The sequence below is a fragment of the Hypanus sabinus genome, chromosome 12 (genome assembly GCF_030144855.1).
Source record: "Hypanus sabinus isolate sHypSab1 chromosome 12, sHypSab1.hap1, whole genome shotgun sequence".
NCBI classification, from domain to species: Eukaryota; Metazoa; Chordata; class Chondrichthyes; order Myliobatiformes; family Dasyatidae; genus Hypanus; species Hypanus sabinus.
In genome coordinates, this window is record NC_082717.1 from 72,156,361 (window position 1) to 72,170,339 (window position 13,979).

The 13,979-nt window shown below is 37.5% G+C and overlaps 1 protein-coding gene across 1 annotated transcript in view; it reads right to left on the minus strand.

Moving 5' to 3' along the window:
* The window catches only part of sptlc3 (serine palmitoyltransferase, long chain base subunit 3), a 146,706-nt gene that overhangs the window by 72,529 nt on the left and 60,198 nt on the right, over positions 1 to 13,979 (minus strand). Inside the window, exon 3 of the mRNA XM_059986208.1 lies at positions 941 to 1,095. Coding sequence (XP_059842191.1) covers positions 941 to 1,095 — 155 coding nt within the window. The remainder of the gene's footprint in view (positions 1 to 940; positions 1,096 to 13,979) is intronic.

Here is a 13,979-nt window from a genome sequence, read left to right on the forward strand (position 1 = left end):
CTTTGCTTCTGCTGCATACCTCACTGTTTAGTTCATGAGAACCTAACAGAACTAGGCCAATTGTCCCCACTAACCTATATTGGAGTCTATACTCCATGTCACTCTCTATCCAATTTAACAATTACAGTATGGAATATTGATAGATGGTCAATTTTATTTTAAAGTTTCTTTCATTCATGATTGCCTTTTTGATACCGCTGTCAAAACCAAGTTGACCTATCCTTATTTACTTCATTCTTTTCATGCAAATTAAGGCCAAGCACGTCCTATCAATTTTTAAGGCATGGACATATTTGTGAGGAGAAGTGTTAATTCTAGTATGTGTAAAAATCAGTTTGAGTGCTGCTGATGGAAGGCCTCGATCTAAAGGAGACTTGTTTGGGCTTAGCTCTAGGGTGGACATTTCAATCAACTCTTCTAGATGTTCCATTACCTGTTCTTCAAAATAAAGGCTATGATATATTTTTTTATTCACCCAAAAGAGCAGACAGCACCTTGGTTTTGTAGTTTCATCTCAAAAGGTTAATTTCCAGCTGTGTAGTCATTCAAAGTGAAGGTGTCGGTGTAGACTTTGTTCATGCAGGCCTGGAAATGGATTTCAAATTGACCTCTAAAGTTGTGTACAATTCGTTATTTATTAATTTTTTAAAAATCTGAATTCTACTACTAAAACTATGGGACTAGGCAGTTTAAATGGTTCGGCACAGACTAGATGGGCCAAAGGGCCTGTTTCTGTGCTATACTTTTCAATGAGTTTATGATCAGCATTCATGTCCATTCCTCAACTATTCTTGAGAAGGTGATGGTAGGTCACCTTTCTGAGTTACTGCGGTTTTTCCCATGAAGGTACTCCCACAATGATGCCCAGCAAGGAGTTCCAGGAATTCAGTTTAGCAATAATAAAAGTACAGTCTCACTGGAGTGCAAATTTACATTGTACCTGAAAGACCAGTTGTAATCATCGCTGACTCTCTCCACCAAGTCAAATGTAGGACCAGGCACACTGCAGATTGGACGGTTCCAGTTGTCACGCACTCTCATGTACAGATTTCTTTTGTAGAAATGTTCAAAGTCTTGATAAAGCGGCACAAAATCCTACATCATGAAACATCAACCAATAAATGCTGTGACAATGAAGTACATTAAACAAATAAAACATCCCAAGTAAATTCAAACTCACAATTTGACATGCAGTCAACATAGATAAAACCCAACTACTTTCATTTAACTATAGCCCACCAACAGAAATTGGAAGCAGATATCCTTGGGCATGGCAAACAGAGTCTGTCAAATATTTGGGCATCATTATGCCAAAAGATTTGGCAAAATTATCAGATTGCAATTATCAGCATATATATATATAAAAAATTAAGGAAGATATAACAAGATGGAACCTAATTCCTTTTCTTGGTCTCAGTTCAAGGACTGAATCTACTAAAATGAATATACTGCCCAGACTACTATATCTCTTTCAGACTCTACCAGTAGAGATCAACCAAAATCAATTTAATGAATGGAACAAGATGCTATCAAGATATATATGGCAAGGTAAAAGGCTTAGAGTTCATCTCAAAACTTTGCAATTAGCCAAGGAAAAGAGGGGATGGGGCCAACCTTCTCTTAGATATTATTATTTTGCAGCACAGTTGAGAGCTGTGTTATGCTGGTGTAACCCATCATATGACGCTCAATGGAAAAACATTGAGACGAGAATACTTTTCATCCCCATACAGGCAATTTTGGCTGATAACAATCTACGAAGTTACATAAATACTACTGATAACCCGTGGGTGAAATTGACTCTTAAAATATGGAAAACAATTATAAAAGAATATAAACTCGAGAGACATTGCAATTCTTAAATGGTGTGTGTATGACTCAGATTTTACGGCGAATAAACTGGATGCTAGATTTAAGGACTGGATAGCTAAAAGAATAACAGTTATTTGCAATATAATGAAAGAAGGAACACTGTTCAGTTTTGAAATGCTCGGAGAGGAACACTTCTTAGAAAAACAAGACTTTTATCAGTATTTACAGATGCGACAGTATGTTAATAGGACGTTTAAAAATGTAACCAAGGCAAGTACATGTCTGATACAGCTTTTTAGAAAAGCAAATAATTCAGACAATGGTAGTAGAATCATTTCAAGTGTGTATAAGGATTTGTCAAATCTTAAAACACATCCGACTTCATACATTAAAACAAAATGGGAGAAGGAAAGAGGGATAATAATATCTGAGGGAGAATGGACGATAATATGGAGGTATCAATGGAAGTGTACCAGTTCACAGAAATGGAGGGAGTTCACGTGGAAAAACTTGATATTTTATTACACCCTCTCAGAAATCCTGTTACGATAGTAACATCCCTGTTTGCTGGAGAGGTCGTGGAAATCAAAATGCAAACCATTATCATATTTTCTGGGAATGCCCCGTTATCAAAGACTATTGGAGTGGAATACATAATGCCTTACAAGACATCTTGAATTGTGAAATACCTTTAGAGAGTAAGACCATATATTTTGGGTATATATCTCAAGGATGGTTGAAAAGAGATAAATATTTAATGAATATACTGCTGGTGGCTGTTAAGAAGGCCCTTACTAGGAAATGGTTATCACAGGAGAGCCCAACTGTAAATACATGGATGGAAATTACAATAGACATTTACAAAATGGAGAAGATAACAGCAACTGTTAATCACAAGTTGGAACAATTTGATTCATACTGGGGAAAAATGGTTTAACTACATAACACTCATAGGCCTGATTTTATTCTCACAAGTCAGTGAATATGTTGTAAAAAAAGAGCACTCCCTACTTTGTACATAGTTTTCTTATTTCGATTGTTCTTTCTCTCCTCTCCTTTCTATGAGTGTATACCTCAGATAATTATTATGTGGAGATTTGTGACAAATATGATTATATGAAATATATGTGCAGTATCTGAAATACATCTTACAGAAATGTTTGTTTGATGATAAACTTCAATAAAAAATAAATAACAAGAAAACCCAATTTGACACACAGTCATACATGGAGATATTGGGGGCAGGTTTGTTATAGACAGAGGATTCAAGATAGATCTTAAGAAGTGTAAAGAGAGAAAAGGCAAGAACTTTAGGGAGGGAATGCCAGGCATTAAGAAGGCGATCAACATCAATCAATCAATGATGATGCGATTACAGGGGGGAATGAGCAAAAAAAAAGTCAGAGTTAGAGGACACAGAAATTTTGGTAGGTTTAGCACTTACAGTTTACACAGCTGGGAAGATGATGCAAAAATCAGTGCACTAAAATTCCCTAAGGAGCTGTACTCTAAATCAAGAGCAAAAACTATCAAACAGCTCAGTACCTTCCAATGCCTTTACAGTCAAATATAACTAAAGAAGCAAAAGCAAAGGAAAATTTAAACTTAATATTGGCAAGTGACTGCCTTTTAAACTTCTACTGTACTTAATATAGGGGGTAAATCTCATCCCAACAATGATATATTACCACAATTATTATTAAAAAGCTGAATAATAATTTACGACTCCCCAACTTTAAGCTGTGGAACATGTGGGACTCCACTCTGTCCCACCACAAAGAGTGATATTCACTCCTCTACTTTGTTGGGTTTAATCTTCAGGTGGAAGACTCTATATTTGGGGAGCATGTGCATTAATGTTTTGGAAGCTACAGCACTGGGGATTAGGAAAGCAGTCAATAATGCTTACAGGCTTTATAAACCGTGGCACTGAGCTCAGAATGAGACAGTTGTGAGAAAACTGAATGAAATATGTGTCTACTTCAGCCATGAAAGCATTCACTTCTGGGCCCCATTCTTCACAAATGGTACAAGGACTTGAGATGTCATATAAGTGATTTACTAGATTACTTAGAGATGCTATAGGCATAGACTGGAGAAATTAAGGTTCATCCTTTTACAGCCCAACTCTTTAAAGATGCTATCGCAAAGGCTGAAGATAAAAATTAAGTCAAGCTGCTTTCAATTGTCAAGAGAAAAGTAACAGGAGACATAGATTTAAGGTTTGGCAAGAGAAACAGATAAGATATGAGAAGGCTTTACATGCCACACACACTTAAAGTTTGGAACAGAACGTTTATTAGACTGATGAATCCAGATTCCTCAGTAGTTTTCAAAAAGGAATTAGATAAACATTTGAAAGCATCACATCATAAGGTGCTGGCAGAGGAAGGAATGAATGTGTAAGGTAGAAGGTGGGATGTCAACCTAATTAGTTGTTTTGTCCTGGATGGCATCAAGTTTTTTTGAGAGTTTTTGGAGTCACACACATTCAGGCAAGTGGTGAGTGTGCTATGATGCTGTAGACTTCTGTCTTAGTGGCAGTATAATTTGGAGCGTCAGGAGGTAAGCCATTTGCTGCAGTACCCCAAGGCTCTGACCTTGTAGAAATTTCCGTGACGGGACACAGTTAAGTTTTTGATGAACTGGTGACTCACCTCTTTGATGGTGAGGTAATTAGCAATCGTAATCTCATTGAACGCACTCTGGATTGAAACAGCACTTTGTAGAAATAGAAAAATCTACTAATGCTGACTCTAGTTCTTTTGTATTCACTCTAAGAGATACTAAGAAATTTTAAATTGTACCTGCTTATGGAAATTAATCTCTCCTTTGAAATGCATAGCCCTGTTGTATTGTTCCGTGGGAAACCCATGTTTTTAAATTCCTTGCCAAATGGAAGAAACTTAATGTGAAATTTCTGGTCCACTTTACCCTCACACAGCCTAGTATCAACCCTGCTAGATGGGGGAGATTGTTGTGCACAGATTGACTGCCATGATATATTGTACCTTAATTGACTATAAGGGCACTGGTCAGAACCTACATCTTTATTTAATGAGATTAAATACTGTACAAGAATCAGAAGGTTGCTACCCATAAAAAAAATACTCACTCCCTCACAGCAACTAATTAATCAGGGTGCCTTTTATTGCTTTTCCCTTCCAGAACATCACAGTTTCCTTGGTGGTAGGCATTGTGGCTGACATCAGGTACAAATTTGTCAATGCCAATCTGAACTTATTGCTTCATGGTCCATACTGAAGAACTTACTTTCAAAAAAAATTTGCAAGCATTGACATAAATAGAGACCTACTGTAGTGAACCAAATCACCCGTTACCAGCTTACACTTGGTTTCATCTTGTTCTTTACTGTCTGAGTCTGCTGGGCTCCAATTTAACATAACACCCTCCCAAACTCCCTTTATGCCAGTCCCTCTCTCCGCGACAACATGCACAGAATGTACAGCCAGAAACAGGCCATTCAGCCCCATGAGTCCATCCACCTGATTATTTCTTTCCCCAAGTTATTGCATCTAACACTGTCAATTTATCTCTCGGCTTACTCATAAGTTTAACTCACTTCCCTTCAACTACACTCTGTGGTAGCAACTGTCACAAAGGGCAATGCATTCCCACATCAAAGCCAATTCTAAAAAGCCAATGTGTCTTTTAAAAACAGCATAACATCTTTTCTTCTTTTATATGAATTGAAGGCAGATCACAGGCACGACTACTCCCTATCCCAGGATCCTCTGATATCAGGTTGCAACATTAGTAGCTGTACTCTCTTTAAACAGACATTCAAAGCAAAGATCATCAGAAACTTGTGCTACATTACACAATATGGCCATCACATACAGATGCCTGAGATGAGAAACAGTGGAAATCAGCCAGCTTCTCAGTATATGCTAGCCAAAATATATGCTTGAAATCATGTAAACCAGGGCTTGAAGTTCACTACCTTCTGTTGCTGCCTCAGGCTATTTGTCACTAAATGCTCACACCTGGCAAAATGCTTTTCTGAAGCACTGCCATTATTGTACCGCAAGAATTTTGTAATGTGGCTTGCACAACCAAGGAATGTCAGGTAATATGTCACATGGTGGTGAGGAATCATTAACAGATGGGACAATGAAAGTAAATTCACTGCTCTTCAAATTAATACTGTTCTTGTCTACCTGAGAGGCAGCTGAAACATTCCACAGGACCATGGACTATGTAACTAGCATCACTTAATACATTCGTATTTTTCATATTCTATGATTTGAGTTTTTAATAGTACTCTGGGGAAAAAGTGTGCTTGGTTAGTGTTAATTTGAGCAGCCGTGTATCTCCTCCTGGGCTTTAATTAAAATATGCAAGGATCCTTTGTGAGCTGGGGACATGATCTATAATGTGCTATCAGGCACGGAGCCCAATCAGTCACAGATCTGCAGACTCTTCTCTGTTACAAGCCAAAAGACTGAGCAGAAAACTCTTCACTGATGTTCAAGTGCAGTGTCGTGCTGTCTGAGTTGTCATCTTGCAGATGAAATTTTAAATTGAGTTAAGAAGTCCTATGGATCTTTCTAAAGAAGAATACTGATGTTGTCCTCTGTATTTTGGACAAATACTTATCCTCAACCAACAACATTAATACAGATTATTAGTCACCAATCACTTCGTGTGAGACCCTGCTTTGTGCAAATTGGCTGAGGTCATTCCTACTAAGTGACCAACCTTCACGGTGATTTTTTTTTAACAGCAGTAGGTGTTTCCACAGCTATGTGCAAAGCTCTTTTCACCCGCAGCAGCAATTGGGTCAAAATCGCTTCAGACTGGGACGTGGTCAACACACCAAACTTCTCCAATGCCCTGCTCAGAACCACTTTGGCTGCTGCATGTCCAATCACTGCCACCTCTCAGGCTATCTGCTTAACCGGAGAATGGCATACAGGGGGTTGGTGTGCAATCCAGCTACAGGTAGAATTTTATTACCCTGCCCTCACAATGATTGCTTGCTTCCACTCTTGCAGCAGAAAACAGGCTCCACAATCTCATGATGCTCCCTCATTCACCTGCCAGCTTGGAAGCTTGACTATTGCATTAAGCAATTTTATTTATTGGATGTAAATTAATTCTGCTCTCCTTCATTCCACATTAGGGGCCTTAATAGCGGCACCTCCCTAATCCAATAATTCCTTCCAGCGCTGAACATCCTCCCTCTGTCACATCACTTCTCTTTGAGTTTGGTTCTCCTAAATACAAGGTGCTGACGCTTTAATTCCATTTAAAGCTATGTTAAGATAATTATGGAAGTACATTTCCTTTTATCAAATTACTTCAGAATTACTAAAGTGCTGTCAATGTGAAAGTTAGAATTGAGAAGTTTCACAATATCTATGGCTCCTTGAACACTTTCATGACCGTAGCACTTTCACAACAGCCGTGTCCCTTTAAGAATGTCATTATAATACTGCTTCTCTGAAACAGCTGTAGGTCCTTTATAACATTTTTACATTGATCATGCCCCCTATACAATGAAAGTGACCCATATACAGCCTCATGATGATAGTAGACAGTACATTAGCACCAGATGAAGAGTTTATAATGCACAGTGCTTCATTATCGGCCCATTAATTGCATACAACATTGCTGGTGTGCAACTCAATTTTACTTTCTAGTTGACTGAGAGGCAAGCACGGGGCCAAACTCAAGGGTGTTGCTCATTAATGCCTGTTTAGTAGCTGGGAGACTATCAGTCGACCTTCTCTCTAGTCCTTGCAATGAAGTTCTTGGGGTTAGGATTGGTTCACCTGTCAAGTCTGATGTTAACCCATTGACTTCTCCAAAACCGATTAGCATCAAGTTTTGTTTAACTGTCATCCATTTACTTGCAGACCCATACTAGCTTCAAGTCATTGTTTTGATTTTGAAATGTTCATCCTGGTATTTCAAACCTTTATCCCTTACTAATAACTGAAATCTCCTCAAGCACTACAACCCTGCAAAGGTACCCGTGGTTTGTCCTTTCTGGCCCTTTGATCATCACACATAACTCCTTCACAACTGACCACTGTGTCTTCAACTGCCAGGTCAGCTCTGGAGATGCTGATGATAATAATATTAATAAGAAGAATACATACTTTATTGATCCTGAGTGGGAAATTCTTTCGTTACAGCAGCAACATTTAACTTAGTAGTGTGCAGACTTAATTAATAATAAAGTACAGAATAATAATATACACATCAAAAATTAAACAATGTGCAGTAACTTGCAAAAGGTCCCTTTCTGGATTTCTCCTCTTCTCTTCCCTCCTGTCAAGATGTTTTTCAAAACCTGTCTCCGACCTATCTTCAAGTTATGTCCTTAAAGCCCCCATAAGATGGTCAGCAAGTAAATTTTGTTTAATAATGCTCTTTAAAGTGTTTTGAGATGTTTTACAATTTGAAAGCTTATAATAGTTAATGCAAGCTGTTCTCACTGGAGAGAAATGTGGAGGTAATACCATTTCCAAGCACTGAAATTTTACAAGAAGCTATTCAACCTACTGTGTATGTACTGGTTGAAATACAGCTACCCACAAAATCTTGGTTTCCGGCACTCGATCCAGAGAGCTGCAGGTCACAGTTCTTCATATACACATCCAAGTACTGTTTGAATGTGATGGGGGTTTCTGCATCTGCCACCATTTCAGCAAGTGAGTTCCAGACCCCTATTCACCTACAGGTGAATTTTATTGTCCTCGTCTCCTCCAATGTTCCTACGATTTCTTGCGGGTAGGTTTACTAGAGCTGTTAGGAGAGATTTAAACTATAGTCACCCCTCCTTATCCACGGGGGATTAGTTCCAGGACCCCCCGAAGATACCAAAAAACATGGACTTTTGTCCCTTATTTAACCTGTCTCAGTGCAGGTGGACTTTAGGACCTGGGGGAGCTCAGGACCCGCCGCCCGCAGCTGCTGCTGACTCCGCAGTGCTTCTGTTGACGCAAAACAATCACAGTTGAAAATAATGATAAGAATAAAGTGATCGCAAAGAGGTGAAACGCCATTTGTCATTGGAAAATCGTTCGGCTACAGTCGGTCAATGATCAGAACAATCTTAAAGGATAAAGTGAGAATAATGGAGCATGTGAAAGGTCCTGCCCTGTTGAAAGCTACAATTATTACTAAGCAACACAGTAGTTTAATTATTGGAATACATACGTTTCTTAAGTGTTATATGCATAGAAAGGTAAAATATATACTATATACTAAGACAAATGTTTGATTAACTGATGCTAAATAATACCGGATGTACCTGTTCCGACTTATGTACAAATCTGAGTTAAAGACAGACTCAGGAACAGAACTCGTTCATAACCCGGGGACTGCCTGTAATCATCTCTAGATTACTTATAATACCTAATACAATGTAAATGCTATGTAAATAGTTGCTATACTGTATTATGTAGGGAATAATGACAAGGAAAAAAAGTCTGTACATGCTCAAACAACGAGTGCTGGAGAGAGAACTGCCGGGTTTTCCGATCCATGGTCGGTTGAATCCACGCTTGCGGAACCTACAGATAAGGAGGGCCGACTGTAATAAGGCAGGGGGGGATGGGAACCAGTATGATAGAGCTGAGGATGAGCCAGCCAGTTTACAAATAGGTGATGGGTGTAACATGAATGTAAGATAGGACAAGCCAATGATTGGGTACAAATACAAGCAGAGCAAAGAATTTGATTGTACCACAGAGGCAAAATTCAAAAGGGTGAATAATGTAGGACAGAAGGGGCTCTATTTAAATGCACATTGCATTCGGAATAAAATGGACAAACTCATGATGCAATTAGGGATTGGTCAGTATGACGTTGTGAGCATCGCTGAGTAGTGGCTAAAAGGCCATAGTTGGGAACTTAACATCCAAGCATATACTTTGTACCTGTGTTGCCCTTAAGGCATGTGTTTAGTTTATTACATTTTCGCTTTAGTAATTCGTTTGTAATTGTTTTCTAGTTAAAGTTACGCCTGTTGAAAGTAAATTCATTAGCTGTGAGGTATCGCAGCATGCGATGATGTCACACCCGGTTTTGCTACGTCTTGTGGGAAAATACCGGTTTGGAGAAACGGGAAGGTGGGGCTTGTGTGTGCAGGATCTGCACAAGAAAAGTTTCATTCTATGCATTCAGGAACATCATAGAAGCAACGCCGTAAGTTCATAAGATAATCGATATGTTGAAGTAAAATGTTAACGTTGATTCTGTTAAAAGTAATGACAGTTGATAAAGTTATTTTCTTGTCCTATTGAAAGTGTTACCGGATAGTTTGTGTTAAAGTATTTAAAGCAGTTGATGGCGTAGGTAGATTCTGACTGTATGTTGTACTTTAATGTGATATAGTTTCTTGTAGCTTTACTTTAACAAGTATTTATGATGTAAATGTGATGCCAAGGAAACAAATACTGTATATATTTTGTATTGTTTTATCAACAGTTTTCACCATACATTAATGTGGAAGAGTGAACAGTAAACAGTTAATCTTACTGGGATCCTGCTTCATTGACTATGGTATAACTCGGAGTTTAGTTCAGAGTTCTTACACCTGAATGAGAAAACTACAGTATCAAAAGGACCGACAGGAAAGCACAGGTGGTAATGTTGATAAGAGATAGAATTACATCTTTAGAAAGAGGTGACACAGGGTCAGAGAATGTTGAATCTTTGTGGGTAGAGCTAAAAAACTGCAAGGGTAAAAAAACTTATGGGATTCATATATAGGCCTTCAAATGGTAGCCAAGATGTGGGGTTGAAATTGCAAAGGGAGCTGGAAAAGGCATGTAATAAGGGTACTGACACAATTGTAATGGGGGATTTCAATATGCAAGGGGAATTGGGAAAACTAGGTTGGTATTGGATTGCAAGCCGTGCTTACGAGATGGCTTTTTGGAGCAGCTTGTGCTTGAGCCTACTTGGGGAAACATTATCTTAGACTGGGTGTTGTGTAATAACCCAGATCTTATTAGGGAGCTTAATGTAAAGGAACCCTGGGAGGCAGAGATCATAATATGATTGAATTCACCCTGCAATTTGAGAGGGAGAAACGTAACCCACACGTATCAGTATCGCAATGGAATAAAGGGAATTACAGAGGCATGAGAGAGGAGCTTGCCCAGGTAGATTGGAGGAGGAGACTGGTGGGGATGAAGGCAGAATAGAGATGGCTGAAGTTTCTGGGAATCGTTCACAAGGCGCAGGACAGATATGTCCCACAAAAGTAGTTCTCAAATGGCAGGGCTAGGCAACCATGGCTGACAAGGGAAATTACGGTCTGCATAAAAGCCAAGGAAAGGGCATATAAGGTAGCAAAAGTGAGTGGAAAGTTGGATGATTGGGAAGCTTTTAAAACCCAACAAAAGGCAACTAAAAAGTTATAAAAAGGGGGTGGAGTTTCAAGATGGCGACGTAAGCATCTGCCTTTTAGGCGCTCTTCACTTTTTCAACTATAATCACCCTTTAATTAAATCTTTTCGAACCTAATCATATGAGTTGATGATTAACTCTTTTTCTTAAAACAATATTTGATTTAATCTTGTCAAACTTAAAATGGCTACAAGCAAGAAATTGTCTAAGGATCCTCTATCCATCGACGCTATTTCTCATCTTCTGGACGCTAAACTTGCAACTCTGGAAAGCAGGCTAGAAAGTAAATTGGAAAGTAAACTGGCAAGTTTGGAAAATAAGCTTACCACGAAAATATCTGAACTCGAAGGATTTGTTAGATCGCTTGATACTAAGCTTCAATCGCAGGCATCAGAAATTCAGCGGCATGAAGATAAGATCACGACTCTTGAAAAATTAATTTGCGAAAAAGTACGTACAATTGAAGCGCTGGAGAAGAAGGTACACTCGACTGTTAAAACATTAGATCAGTATAAGTTTAAAATTACTGATCTTGAAAATCGATCTCGCAGACAAAATTTGCGAATTATCGGGTTCCCCGAAAAAGTTGAGTCCGGTGATTTAACTGAATTTTTCTCTAAATTATTGTGGGAAATTTTCGGTGCTGAAGGTTTGCAAACTAAACCTGTTATTGACCGCGCTCACAGAGTTGCGAGGTTTTCGGCTGCGAGTGGCAAACCACGAGCTGTGATTGTTCGCCTTCATTATCTTCGGGAGAAAGAGCTTTTAATTCGATTAGCTCGTAAAAAAAGGTATGATTTCTCACAACAGCAACACATTTTGAATTGTTGAGGATTATTCATTCGAAGTAATGAGAGCGAGAATCGCTTTTAAACCAGTGATGGCAGAGATTCATTCAATTGGACTTAAACAAGCTTTAAGATTTCCAGCGAATCTTAGAATTACGTTGAACGACAACAGTCAGCAATTTTTTAATACTCCGGAAGAAGCGAAGAAATTCGTTGAAGAATATCGATCTTCTAGTGCGTTGAACTATGTGTTATGCTGAAAATTTTTTGGAGAGAAGATGCCATTTCATTTTAAGTTTTAACCTATGAAGCTGGGTTATAACTTCTTATCCCGATCTACGGGTCTGGTTTCTTTTTTTTTTACTATCACCATCGTTTATAGATGCTCTTTTAACTTTTTATAATATCTCTTTTTTTTATTATTCTTTTTTCTGTTTCGGATATACACGTTTATATTTTGTAATAAGGATTTACTTTTTTTAAGATGTCGTTTCTTCTTCCCATAAGACTTTACTTTCTGTAAACATTTATCTGTTTGCCTGCACTTGGAAATGGGACGAATGTTTTGGATTTTTTTGGTCTTTTTTTATTATATATTGTAGTGTCTATTAAATCTTGTTTTTAATCCTATTTTGATAACTTTTTTTTCTATTAAATTTTTTTAATAGATCGTTGAACTTACATTTATATTTTGTAATATGGCTTTTTCAAAATGTCGTTTCTTCTTCCCATAAGCCTTTGCTTTTGAAACGTCAGTTTTCTTGTATTTGAACATGGAATTTTTTTAAAGGTATATTACACTTTCAAATTTTAATGCTTATACCTTTTTTTTATTAATGATCGTTTGTTTTATTATATTATTTTTTTTTCATTCTGATTGATATACATTTTCTCTTTGCAACCCTATATTTAAATCTGGGTGTTATATAGTTTTCTTTTAATCTTTTTATGGAGCTGCCATCTTGAAATGGGGTTAATATTAGTGTTAGTTTATGCGCCTGCCGCTTGGCTTTCTTTCGAGGGGTGGGGGGAGGGGGTAGGGATCTTTTTTCACGCTTTTGCTTTTTATTTTTTTGCTTTTAGTTTATGGGCCGACTTTAAATTATTAATATTGTTGAAGTGTCATGTTCTCCGGTTGCTCCTGTACCATTTTTCCTTCTTCCTGAATTATGGGTTATGTGTTTTTTTCAACCTTTCATGGTATATACAATTAATATTAGCATGATGGATAAGTCTATTAATTTTATTTCTTGGAATACTAATGGTTTAAATCATCCGATTAAACGTAAAAAAATATTTAAAGTATTCCATAGACTAAATGCTAATATTATCTTTGTACAGGAGACCCATATTAGGAGGGAGGATAATCAATATTTTTTTAGGTTCTGGAAGGATCAACAATTTCATTCAAATTGTACTGCTAAAATTAGGGGTGCGTCTATTTTTATAAACCCCTCAATCTCGTTTATACATCATGACATTATATCTGATCCACAGGGCAGATTTTTGTTGATTACTGGTTCACTTTTTAACCGAAAAGTGGCTTTAGTTAATATTTACGCTCCAAATTTTGACTGCCCTGAATTTTTTAAACGTTTATTTACTACCCTTCCTAATCTAAATGAATATATGTTGATAATGGGTGGAGATTTCAATTGTTGTTTGAATCCTTTGATGGATAGATCTAAACCTATTCGAACTCTTCCGAATAGATCAGCTTTACTTATTAACTCTTTTATGATCGATTCGGGAATTACTGAAATATGGCGGTTTTTGAACCCTAAAGATAAAGAATTTTCGTTTTTTTCACATGTATATCATAGTTATTCTAGAATTGATTATTTTCTTATTGATCATCGTTTATTAGCAGATGTTATTGACTGTAAATATGATTCTATTGCTATTTCGGATCATGCACCTTTGAAGTTATCTATCAAGATTTCGGACTCTTTCATTAATACTAGATCTTGGAGACTCAACGCTACTCTG